The 13083-nt window shown below is 40.3% G+C and overlaps 2 protein-coding genes across 5 annotated transcripts in view; one reads left to right on the forward strand and one right to left on the reverse strand.

The window, feature by feature from the left end:
- The window catches only part of LOC145488068 (uncharacterized), a 136217-nt gene that overhangs the window by 9730 nt on the left and 113404 nt on the right, over positions 1-13083 (forward strand). Inside the window, exons 5-9 of one of the 4 annotated variants that reach the window (XM_081466845.1) lie at positions 122-1570; positions 2743-2996; positions 3635-3811; positions 4858-4947; positions 5253-5922. In XM_081466845.1, coding sequence (XP_081322971.1) covers positions 122-1570; positions 2743-2996; positions 3635-3811; positions 4858-4947; positions 5253-5312 — 2030 coding nt within the window. In that variant the 3' untranslated portion in view covers positions 5313-5922. Of the gene's footprint in view, positions 1-121; positions 1571-2742; positions 3243-3634; positions 3812-4857; positions 5227-5252; positions 5923-13083 lie in introns of those variants that run through there. The other 3 variants (XM_081466844.1, XM_081466843.1, XR_014049475.1) reach the window with 3 other exon arrangements.
- On the reverse strand, positions 8039-12929 carry LOC145488134 (methyltransferase-like protein 27). Its single transcript, XM_081466929.1, has 4 exons — positions 12632-12929; positions 11594-11781; positions 10272-10650; positions 8039-9672 (listed from the first exon to the last, which is right to left on the reverse strand). The coding sequence occupies exons 2-4, from the start codon at positions 11720-11722 to the stop codon at positions 9494-9496; spliced, it is 687 nt and encodes a 228-aa protein (XP_081323055.1). The 5' UTR covers positions 11723-11781; positions 12632-12929; the 3' UTR covers positions 8039-9493.

Below are 13083 nucleotides of genomic sequence, written 5' to 3' on the forward strand. Positions count from 1 at the left end.
TTTTTGAAATTTAATTATTTGGCTCCTTTAGCCGCTGGCTATAGCTACTGAATGAGGGTAAACAAAGGTTATTTATTCTTAACTTATAATGGCATTTTAATCCTGATTTTATTATCGACAGTGGAAGGAAGCTTCTCCAATAAAAGCTTAAGATCAAGGAAACGAAGGAGCAGCTCTGACAACTCCATGGAGTCCTGTGCAGACCGCAGCAGGAACTGCTCTGAAATCTGGGAGCCCCTGAGAAAATCAAGACGGTTGTCGGAGAACACTGCTGACCTTTGTCAGATTGACACTTCAGAACCTGATGAGGTCAACGCCACAGACAAAACAGTGGAGTTCTCTGAGGAGAATGTGACTCTGCCTGTGGAAAAGCGTCCCTCACTGGATCTGTGTGAGTTAACTGAAGGAGTAGCTGGAGAAGAAACAACAGCTTTGAATGAGAGTGAGATCAATACATCCACATGCAACGTCGCTGCAGCTTCAAAACTTGCAACGGCAGAGGAAATGTCCTCTGAGGACAATGGGACTGTGCCTATGAAAAAGCGTTCCTACCTGGATCTGCGTGAGTTAACTAAAGGAGTAGACATAGATGACACAACTGTCATTGATGCAGCTGACATCACCACATCCACAGGGAACGCCACTGCAGCTTCAGAACTTGCAACGGCAGAGGAAAAGTCCTCTGGGATTAACATCACTCTGCCTTTGGAGAAGTGCTCCGCTCTGGATGTGCACGAAGCAAGTGAAGTCTTGCGTACACAGGAATCAGGGAACGTTTATGAGGGTGAGATCACGGCATCCAGCCACAATGTCATTACAGGCCAAGACCTTTTTATTGCCGCGGACGAGTACTTTGAAGGTAAAATCACTCTGTCTATGGAAAAGGTTTCCTTAGTGGGTGAAGCTGACCATGCTGAAGCCATTGCAACAAACGGAACAACCAGCAAGGATGAGATTGAGATCGCTGCGTCGATAAATGATGTCAGTGCAGCTCCACAAGTTTTCTTTGGAGTGGAAAAGGTTACCTCACTGGATGTACTCAAGCCTGCTGAAGCCATTGCGACTGACGAAACACCTATCACTGATGAGAGTGAAGTCATTTCGTCCATACATAGTTTCAGTGCAGCCTCAGAAGTATTAATGGTAGGGGAAACGCCTTCCGAGGCTTGTATCACTCTGCCTGTGGAAAAGCTTTCCTTACTCGAAGTACATGGACCAGTAGAGGTTGTGGCTACAGGAGAAACTACTAACCTTGATGAGGTTGAGATCACTGCCTGCGCATATGATGGCAGTGTCATCACAGCAGAGGAAGCTTTGTCCGAGGATACCACCCTTCCTGTGGATAACATTGGCTCGCTAGAAGTACACCAGCCAACTAAGGCCGTCGCCTCAGAAGAAACAACCAACTTTGACGACGACAAGATTGCTGCAACCACATGTGATGGTATTCCAGCAGTGCAAGGGCGCTCTCAGGATAAGATCACTCTGCCTGTAGAAGAGGTTTCCTCACTGGATGTACACGAGCCAGCCAAGGCTGTGGCTACAAAAGAAACAACTTCCTCTGATGACAGTAAGATTACTGCCTACAATTATGACGTCAATGCAACTTGTAAGCACTTTGTGATACCTTTGGTTCCATTAAGTGCTTGCAGGTTTCATTGGGATACATGTATTGTTTCTTTCTTGTTGTATTGCCTTGACAGCCGAGTTTTAGCGAGTTTAAGCAATGACGACGGCGACCCCGAGGACAACGCCCAGTAGAAATGGAGTTTATATTTTACCTGTGAATTTCGCAATTTTTGTTTTTTCGTGTACGTATTGGTCTCAAAAATTGCTCAACCGTCAGCGTTCAAATCCAAATGAGAATACGAGTAAACTGCTGCTGTCGTTCGCGTTCTCCAAAATACGCAGAGCTTGGTTATTTCATGTTGTTTTTGTGCAGAGGACGGCAAAGAACTCTACAAATATTTATAACGGACTTGCACAGCCAGTGTTCTACTCATTAAACCTTCAGTTTGGTGGCGTTCTTATTACCCTTGCAGTCGTGGTTTGCTTAAGCTCTTTATTAAGTTTAAGGACTTTGAAGTTCGAGTTTAAAGTTGCATGGGAGTTTTGAGTGGGAGTACAAATAGATCGTTTTTTATGTCAACTGTAAAGTGCCTGGCGGTACCTTGATGTTGCGATCGAGTTATTAAGTGTCTGAACGGCCACTTTATTTATCTACCGAGATAGTCAATGTTGTGGTTTCTCGCCGAATGTACACATGCTATTGTTTAACAGTCTCTTCTCGAATTCTTTAGTGACTAACTCATCAAGTTTTAACAAAGGAAATCATGAACATCGTGTCGTTATTTGGATATTGGATCTTAATTAGGATAGATTATTTACGTTTTATTTCAATCTCTGTTTTCTCCCTAGATTTAGTTTCGATTGAGAAGATATATCAAACATTCAAGACAGTTCCATTGTTGTTGGACAACATCCAACGATTATTCAAGACAGTGTTTAACGACATTTCCAAACACATCAACGTTGGTCAAAAATAATCTGGTGCGCGTCGTATTTTGGACTCTTTTCTCGATGTTTGGAAATGTGGTCGAACACGGTCTTTCGCGTTTGATATATTACATAATGAAGTGTTTGGAATTTCAGTCCTATATAGTTAAACAAGATATGCTCTCATATGCTGTCCTAACTTAACTTGGCACTAAATTAGCTTTTTGATATCACTTTATTTATCAGCAGTGGAGAGGAGCTTGTCCAGTAGAACCTTAAGGAAACGGAAGCGAGCCTCTGAAACAGCCAGTGAGGGCTCTGGCCAAGCCAGCAGGAGCTGCTCTGTGCACAAAGATGTCGGCGAGCCAGCAAGGAAATCAAAGCGCTGTTTGCTGAACAGTGGAGCTGATACAGCTGCCTGTACCTCCAAGGCTACCACTGCACCAGCCGTCCTGTCTGAAGGAGCTGAAGCTGGAACCACAGAAACGGCTGACAATGACGTAAGTGTGTTCACTGCATTTACATCCATCTCCCCAAAATAGGTCATTTTACAGTTGTTTGCTCAGTTACTTGACCTTTGAATGCAAGCGAGGCTGGACCTGACCTTGCTTTGATACAGACCTCTCTGCTTTTCTCATTCAAATGCCAACTTGTTAGCATGAGAGCAACTTGATTTACACAACAAACACAGTGAGGTCTGTATCAAAACAAGGTCACCTGCAGCTTCGCTGCCATTCAGAGGCCAGGTCACGGAGCAAACGACTGTAAAACGGTCTATTATTGACCACAATGAATTGTCCTTGTTTATGCTGTCAGCTCTGATGTTGTTAACATAATAAAACTAATTATGTGAAATCGCAAACCGATCGCTCGGTCAATACGAGATCCGAGGTTTGAGATTTTCCCGTAAAGACCGAACGTTCGAGGTTAATAAGTTGTTTATGATCAGGCATTTTGTTCCTGCAGGCCCACAATCGGCCCGTGGGCATTACGAGAGAGGAATGCCCTAGAATTAGCCAATCAGAGTGCGCGTTATTTCGGTCACAAAAACAATCCATATCATAATTATTATTATTATTGTTGTTGTCTTCACCGACATTAATCAAATTATATATAATTTTTTTTTTGCAATTATTAGACGATCAAAGTCAAAGCCGAGGGTATTCCAGCTCCAAACTCTGGTGCAGAGAGTCCAGACACCATGGGGTACGTGCATTACTACCTAAGCACGGCTTATCAGCTCTTGTGTGGTGCCATGAAGCGAGACCCAGCTGGTACCCTTCCTGCCGTGGAAAGCGTCATCCAGCAGTCTCAGGTAAGAGGAGCAGTTATGGTTGGTTATTATGGGTGAGACTAGTTCTGAAAAGACCTGTTGTTACTGACTGGCGTTTCGTCAACCTGAGCTGAAGTCATCTTCAGAGTCAAGTGAATAGTGTTTGTCAGTCGAGGGTGTTGTAGGTCTGGTCCGTTAAAAGTGAATGGTCCGTTAAGCCGTGATGGTATAGGAGAATCTTTGTTTACAATATTTGCCTCATTACCATAAGCGATACAGTTTCCGATGGAGCTACAAAGAGATTAATACTGAATATTGAAAGGGCACAGCACGATTAAGTGTCCCAAGGAATTTGAGCGCGATCTATTGAATACTTGTTGTGCGACAAGGGTTTAAAAGCTCAAAATTTTACAAAGAATGTATGAGCTCATTAGCGCCTTTGCCACACAGAAATTTTGATGTTTTTGAAAGCCATTTTCTCCTGGAATATTACACCCAAAGGGCCAAAAATTTCACCACTTACTAAGTTTCACAAGCTCTTTACGTTTTTCTAGTAAAATCGTGTCTAGTATGACGCCTTCTATGCGCGAAGTCCTATGTTAATGAGGAAAAATGTAAACAATGACGTCAGCAAAGATTCGCCTATATATTGGCTGAAAGACTCGTGTAAAGTTTGTCAGCAGGGTATCGTTCTTGTAAGTTTCAATCCGTCTATTGTTAATCAAATTAAGTCGGTCTCTTTGAGTTCCGTCTATTGTTAGTCAAATTAAGTCTGTCTGTTTGAGGTCCGTTTGTCGGTTTTGTTTATGCTGTGAATAAGTCGTTTGTAGGGTGCCGACAGTCGTTTTCTTGTGTAAAGGACGATAGTCCTCAACCCTCTCTCAAAAGTGAACTAGCAGAATACGTGGGTCTTGATATATTGTTATGATTGATCATATTATTATTATTATTATTATTATTATTATTATTATTATTATTATTATTATTATTATTATTATTATTATCGTTTCCGTTATTGCTCAGTGTGTAGTTTCCAGCACATTTTGCATTTTCACTTACCCTTACATTTTCGTGTTTTTGTATTGCAGGAGGCTACTGCGGCAGAGCCCCCCCAAAACAACAGGGCTCGTCGAAGACGAGTACGACGAGTCTGGAATGGGGAAGCGTTTGTTCCCGAGGTACGTGAAAAAATAACGATTATTACTGTGAACTGGTTATTTTACACTGTTGAGTGTGTACTTATTAGTGTTTCTAGGAATTACATCTTTAGATTAACAAGCAACTTAAATGAAGGGACACAACAATTGGGCATGCATAAATTGAGTTTTTTTTTTTTTTTTTTAATGAAGGGACATAACGATTGGGTATGCATTAATTGAATTTGTCCCTTTATTTCCTGCAGATAATATTTTTGAAGTTTTAAATCAATTCTGCTAGTTTCGAAGACCTCTCTTGACTTGGCTTTTTTTTTTTTATCTTATAGGAACAGAAACGGGAGCAAGCGGAACCCTATCTCCGTCGGCGATGCCCACGGAGAAAGTGAGACGGCACTCTAAGTGTCGTCTCTTTTTTTTTTTTCCTCCTGATTTGTAAAAAGCAACACGTGTATGCTTGGTGAGCGGGTCAAAAATATTTCAAAACAAAGTTAAAAAACACAAACAAATTTCAAAATTGAAAAAAACAAACCCTTCTTTCCCCACAAGGAGGGTTTAGACTTTCGGGATTTAAAGGTTAGGTGGGATTATTGGGGATATCCCACCGAACCTTCATATACCCCCTCTCCCATGATTAAACCTGCACAGGGGCAGTGGCCACTGCCCCTGTGCACGCAGACAGGGGTAGTGGCCACTACCCCTGTCTGCCATACCCTACTTCCTCGGTGATTTAGCAGCTCTCGTAACGTATAATATGATTGGCTCGCTACCCTAGCCAAAAGAAAAGACCAAACAATTGAAACAATGACTTGGACTTAAAAACAATTGAAGCTGCTTACAATATCAAACAAAAGCAGGTTATGAGAGCTACTACACTACCGACTCCCTCACCATCATCCCGAAAAAAACAAATACCAATAATACAAAAATAACAGAAAAAATACAAAAAATACAAAAACATCACAAAAATACAAAACTTTCAAAAACCCAAAATCGAAATCAAAACCAAAAATAAAGTTAACAAGTAGAAACACACCAACAACTCTCAGGTTTTAACTTGTTAACAAGAAAAAACCCGACCAAAAATCCCGAAGACAAGCCTATTCAATATTTCTCTATTGCCTTCTGGTGCTTTGGCGGTGCGAAGAACTAATGAAAAAGTGATAAAAACAAGCTCACCAAGTATCATGATGTTGCACTGGATTTCAAATGTAAAGCTGGCAAAGATGAATAAACTACATGCGAATTTTCAAAAGCTGTCTGATCACTTATTTAATAGCGATATTTCTGGTCGCCCTTGTCTTTCAGTATGAGGTGTGCTTGCCGGTCAAATTAGGGTTTATACAGGTCAGAAAAATGGTCAGGGGAATGAAAAGTCTTCAAGATCGGGGAATAGTCAGGAAAAACTAACATTTAGAAGAAAAGTCAGGGAAAATTGACATTATATATATCACCGACGAATTTTAAATATCATTAAAGGCTGAAGGAAACAATCCGGGCCACTTCTGATCTCAGTGATGCTTTCCCTTACCTTTACTCCTAGGGTTTCTCTATAGGCACCTCCGGTTTTCCTCCCTCTTCAAAATTCGATTCGTTCCGGGATGTGAAGATTGGTAAAGCCTAGTTGACACTAGAAGGACGTTATGTCCTAACGTTTGTAATGTGAACATCCTGACATAATGACAATAGCAACATAACAGCATGAACGTAACTACAGACTGATCTTTTTCTTATGTCTTTAGGTCGATGTTCACATTACCGACATCAAGCGATTATGTCGTTAAGTCATTATGTCGCTAGTGTAAACCAGGCTTCAGTTTTGCAGGCTAACTAAAAACTTGACACGTTGATGACGTGATTGACTTTATTATTTATCAAGTATTGCTACTAGGCTACAAGGTGTAGCTTCATGACGACAAGCTAACAAGGTGGACCGGTAAAAAACAGAACAAAACAAAACGGAAAAGGAAATTCTCTGCGTAATTCAACGAGATCTTTACAGCACCGCAAATGATCCCCAGACCGGAAATGATCCTCAAGTTGGACCGCAAATGATCCGCCGGAGAACGAGGAATGGCATGGAGTTTGGTTCCATGTTATTATTTCTTTATTTTATGTTCATCATCCAAACAAATAACTTAGAAATGGTACACAACCAGTATCGAAGACGTTTCTCACGCTTCGCCTCGGGGAACATTGAAAATCTTGGGAAAACAAAACCCTTGGGGAAACAAAACTCCCTTGGAGCTAGTCATTAAGTGTTCTGTTATACCTCGCAACTCAAATCGAACCTTAGCCAACTGAAGACAGCAAAGCAAAGTGTGATAACTATTGAAAATCTCTATCTATTCACAAGTTAAACTTAAGGTGACTTTGCGAGTCCTCGCATGTCATGGATTTTTACAAAAATATCTCAGCTTTTTGGTTAATTAATTGTTGTGGTGTGGAGTACAGATATTCTGCTGAGGAAAGGAACATTGAGTGCTTCAACCTGGAAGTTTATTACTAACAACAGTAACTGTAAATGTAATAACATGTAAGAGATTCCTCGGATATTTGAACTTACATGTAGTTGAAAGAACTTTTATAGCATGTGGCCTGTGAACAGGCGCCTCTCTAGTCGAGGATGGAGCAAAGAGAAACCCATGTAAAGGATATAACGTGGCTTTTGAATTCAGTTATGTCTTTATGACAAACTTTATTAAGGTAATTCCTCTGAAATAAAAGTGACAATAGATTTTTGTTCAAACTTTGTCCACTGTGTCATATGATAACTTCAATTTTGAAATAAAAAAGGGGGGTGCCCATGCTCCTTAAGGAGCAGTGAGGCATTGAAAATGCCCCATTTTGGCATTATTTAATGCTTATTATAAGAACGCATTCCCAGTAATTCTAAAATCTTTGTGAGCCCAGACTCATAAGAACACGCATTAAACTTCAGTCAATATATTGTTGTCGGACATAAATAAACATTTTAAGTCTGATTTAGACAGAAAGCTAAATCCTTAATCAAAAATTTCAACCAAATTTCTTGACGTGGTTACCGACTTCAAAATAGTGTATCTGCTATTTTTCTACTTTCAGCAATAGAAATTAGATCAGTCTTTCTCAAGCAAAGCTTATGATTAGTTGATTACAATGACTAGAAAAAAAATTGGGGTGCCTGTGTTCGTTGGTGTGCTAGAACCATTTTTCAACTGACAGAGCTCAATATCAAGGCAAATCCGTCATGTTTTCAATATGCTCGTGCACGAGCGCGCGCTAATGACGCCATAAATAATGTGCAGTAAGGATGCGCGATGCAAATGTGAAGAATGACCTTAAGTGGCACACAAACGTTTTCCTTGTGTAGTCTCTCGTTGCTTACACAACTGTCTTCTCGAGCGGTTATAAAATGACACCAAACTCTAACGTGTGTTATCGTTTCAGCTCTTTTGGACGAAATTCGTCCAAATCTTTTATACGATAGCCGGTTTGGATATGGTGTGTCATATTCTCTTGGTTTGATGCACTCTCAAAAATGATCGGTCGACAAAATGGACAAAACTAACACTGAAGCTCATAGTCCTTGTGCAAAGTTTAATTATTTTCAATTGACTTATTCCTGTAATTTGTATCACAATTGTTTAGACCTGTAGTACCATGAGATCCACGAAGATCAAAGACACCAAGTTCAAGAAAAGGAAGAAAAAGACCAGAAAATGGTGTCACATCTGCCACGATTTGATGAACTTTTTTAAGACTCTAGTTTTATTTACTTTGAATGAATGCTATCCTCCTAGTTCAAAGAACGTTCACTTATCACGGAAATCTAATTGGTAAATCACGCATCACGTGCTTGTAAAATAGCAAATCACGCATCACCTTATGATCTCCTGTCCCGCACCACGCGGCTAATTTGGTCTTAATTACGAATCAAGCTGCTAATTTTAAGGCGATCATGCGTCACGCAAAATCCCTTTGCCAACCTCTTCACTGTTTATTTGTTTTCTTTCGATTCATTTCTTGGAAATGATTCACTAAGTGGCTCCTTCGTTCCGTCTCAAGATGAAGTGACTGATATTTAGTTATTACACAGACACGAGTGTTTTAGTGGAAAGTAGACTGCGACTCGTTACATTCATACAAAGCAGCCTCCGGGACCAGAGTGGCGTTGTTTCAGGAGGTTACCTATGACGTCATTAATTTCCAGCTTTTTCACGGTTTTTTGCGGAAACTCCCTGAAAATGGCGAGCGGTAGATTCATGTCCATATGATAAAAAGAAAATTGCACGGCGGTTTGAGGATATGAATTTTATTTTCTTGAGTTAAACACGATATTTTTCTCAATCGCTTCGCTCGTTTGTGAAATATTGTTTATACCACCCGAAAATAATCTAATTCATATCCTCGCGCCGCTGTACGGGTAACATCTTCCATTTGTTCCACATTAACAAGAGGACAGCTGATAAATAAAGAAAAGCACCAGTTTTAGGAGATGTTGTTTCGATGTAGTTCCGAATTCTCCGATTTTATTGCAAAGGGACTGTATGACAGCGAGTATGGAGAATTAAAATTGCTATCTTGGTGCTCAGTTCTTGCTAACTTTGTAAACAAAAGCCCTGCACTCCCGCGGCATATCGTCGTTATTGTAGTGAGGTACTCGCCCTTTCTGGACAAGAATCCACACTCCTTGACTTTCAAGTTCAGCTATTTTCCCACTGAATTCATCATCTCCGTCTGAACGAATGGAGAAACAGATAAGTCCCCCTGTAACGACAAAACAAAATGCAAATAAAACAACAGCGGTAGCAACGGCAACGCCAGCAGGAGCATATTATAAAGCGAATACAGAGATAAGTTGATCCACAGGGGACCCGAACAATGTATCAGCAATAACAAAATCATTTACATTCATGTAAAATAAATATACTGCATGTTATTTACCTGTGTTCCTCAGCGTGTCTTTTTGAGCCGTTTAGAAGGGATTATATATTTGAATAGAAGCGAAGGCGGTTTACATTTCAAATCTCATCTTGTCTGCCGCTTTGCAGACATGACGCTCCGATTGCGTCTCGAGTTTTTGTTGAGTTTTTTTTCCTTCAAATCTCTTCTATTAAACGGCTCAAAAAGACATAGGAGCACAGGTAAATAACAGCTCATTTATTTTTACACGAATGTAAATGATTATGTTATCGGCTGATAGAGTGTTCGGGTCCCCTGTGGAGTGACCGAAGAGTTGAATTTGAGACTACCTGCTGAGAACAAATCTACCGGCCTCCTCGCCTTATAATCACTCGGCTACGCCCCCTTACCTTGCGGGAGGGAGGGGGAGCATTCTGGGGGAGGAGGAGGAGAAGGTCACTCACCATTTCTGACCATCCTAATTATCTCGTCAAAGGCCGCTGGCCGGACATGCGCTAGGATGAGAGTTCCGCAGCAGACAAGAGCGTCGTATTCGTCTGTCTCGACACCAAGAGTTCGCTGGTGACTGAGCGGGGCGCATATGAATTTCTTGTAGGCGTTTTTCTCCTTTGCCACATTTAACATTTCTTGCGAGATGTCCAGCGCGTCGATATTACCATAGCCAAGTTTTTTAAGCTCTACTCCAATTAGTCCTGTACCAGCACCAGCATCCATTATTCGGACTTCACTTTTCGCAATACTCCCTTGGAAGACTTCATCGACTGCTTTATCGAAAAATTCCACGAACGGCTTATGGTTGACACAACCAGCTGAATTGATATCCTAAAGCGAAAACATTATAGAGCTAGTTCGTAGTGTTTTGCAGACATTTTAACTCTAATCGATGGTTCAATTTTGAGCCAATGACTGTTTCAGTATCCTAGATCACGCTTCCACTACTTTCCTCCAGCTTAAGATAAAAGAAGCTATTCATATTCAATGGGAAAAACCTACACTAAACCATCAACTTTATCATGTTGATTTAAAACTTTATTTGTAATATTTTACATTGTCATGTTTCCTTTTGTTCTTATAGTCAATTAGCATTTTGCGTACACTACATATTCAACTATGTACTTTGTAATTTAACCTGAAGATGACAGATGATTCTGTTGAAACATGTTTTTAAAACATGTTGTTTCTAAAAATTTGAACAAAAAGTACTGTAATAGTACTAAAATGGTAACAATGCTTTAAAATTATATTATTTTCAATGCAATCCGAACCGCAATCGTGATAGACACGTTTAATTCTACTCAAATTCCCCCCCGGGGGGGGGGGGGTGACTCCCATATGAGAAGATCGATCGTACTCGTCGTCTTGCTTAAAGATATAACTCAAGGATTCTGGTCTTACTTCTGGGGTTCATCACCAAACGCCACTATTTTTAGCTGTCAAAGTATCGTTTAGGGTGCACTCGTGGAAATGATAATGAAAAAGCGCTATTACTACCGAATTTAGTCTCAATTTTCCGCAGGTCTTTCGAGTCCAGTCTACTAGCGCGGGCTCTTTTCCTGAACCGCGGTTGGTAATCGAGCTTTATGGGTCAAATAAAGCGCGAGCCACGCACAAATTTATCTCCTTTAGGGTTTTAATCCAAATTTTCCGAGGAGCATCTCTGACCCTTCATATAGGAGTCCCCTTCCCCGGGCCTAAATTGCTGGCTGCGTGTCAGCGAATGCGGCTAATTCTCAGGGATAGCTTCAAATAAAACTTTTTGCCTCACCTTGTCATAATCCCTTGCCCAGCTATCATATACACGCTTGACGTCATCGTCTGTTGATTCTGCCGTCAGATTGGACAATCGGCCGCCGTAATACTTTGAATATCCTGCCTGGTGATCTCGTGATGCCATTGTACGCTGAAATTAACCTTTGCAAACGGTACAGTTCAATGTATTGGCAGCACCGTCAACTGAAAGCAGTAAGAGTAAAACTTTTTGTCAATACTTCAGTAGCCCCGTCTCGATCTACACAGTAATTGAATCCAGATAAATGGTCATAAGCGCAATATATATATATATATATATATATATATATATATATATATATATATATATATATATATATATATATAACGGTTATAAAATGCCTCAAGCCAACAAAGAATGCCACTGCGTCAGGAGGATCAATGAAGATTCACAGTCCAAGCCTCACCGCAAAAATGAATTTAAAAACGTTTGATAAAGCAAGGACGGACAACTTCTGACGGTAAAAAAAGTTAAAAAGTTAAAAAGTTAAATTTTTAAATTTTTAACTTTTTAACTTTTTTTACCGTCAGAAGTTGTCCGTCCTTGCTTTATCAAACGTTTTATATATATATATATATATATATATATATATATATATATATATATATATATATATATATATATAGTCTGCAGTTAGTTCTATATATATATTAATGTAAAAAGCAGGTCAACCAGAAATGTAAGGAAGGCAGAGATATACATCTGCAGTCCACAGTCCGCAGTCCGTAGTAATGACCACTGACCTCTCCATTGATTTCTTTTGAGACCATAGCGAGTGACTTGCATTTTGCTCGAATTATACAAAATAGACTAGATACAGTCCAAGTTGTTCAGCGGTCAATGCGCCCAGCTTGTTCTCAGGCAGGTCACTTGAAGAAACAAACAATTCACCAGTTGAATATTTACAACCATGCCCGATAAATTGAAATAGGGTCTACCTACGAAATATCTCCAGCTTAGTGGACAAAGCCAGACTTGAACACGCAACGTCAGGATTTCGAGTACGGCACTTACCACTCGGGCACACACGTCCTCAGGTTTCGATAAATCGCCGTTACGGAACGTTTCAACAAAATCGGGAAAATGTTTGCGAGCAGACCAAGGTGACCACAGGTCAAGCAAGCTAAGCAGGAATCATAATCCTTTGCGCAGAAAGAATGTGACGTTATTCCATAGACCTTATTGACGAGGTCATGCTTTTCAAATTTTTTCATTCAAACAACAAATAAACCTCACCGTTCCATTTATCGTGTCGGATTTAGTATATATAAGGAGTTTCATACGAATCCGTTGCAAACTCATGAAAATACGGGGCCCCAAATTCGCCAATGTTTACAACGAAAGAAACATCTGCACCCAGGCATGCATTTGTTTGTTAAAATTATCAAGTTTGGGGTTATCATTTTCCATGACTTTGGAACGGATTCTAATGAAACTTCGCATATTTACTAAAATCGGCATGATCA

This window comes from Orbicella franksi, chromosome 5 (assembly GCF_964199315.1).
Source record: "Orbicella franksi chromosome 5, jaOrbFran1.1, whole genome shotgun sequence".
Lineage (NCBI taxonomy): Eukaryota > Metazoa > Cnidaria > Anthozoa > Scleractinia > Merulinidae > Orbicella > Orbicella franksi.

What these genes read in the sequence shown, in the direction of transcription:
- LOC145488134 (XM_081466929.1), bottom strand. Translation starts at nt 11,722, where the DNA reads ATGGCATCACGAGATCACCAGGCAGGATATTCAAAGTATTACGGCGGC. An exon ending in GGGCAAGGGATTATGACAAG is followed by an intron (nt 10,651 to 11,593) that starts GTGAGGCAAAAA and finishes TTTTCGCTTTAG; the next exon opens with GATATCAATTCAGCTGGTTG. An exon ending in AATTAGGATGGTCAGAAATG is followed by an intron (nt 9,673 to 10,271) that starts GTGAGTGACCTT and finishes TTGTCGTTACAG; the next exon opens with GGGGACTTATCTGTTTCTCC.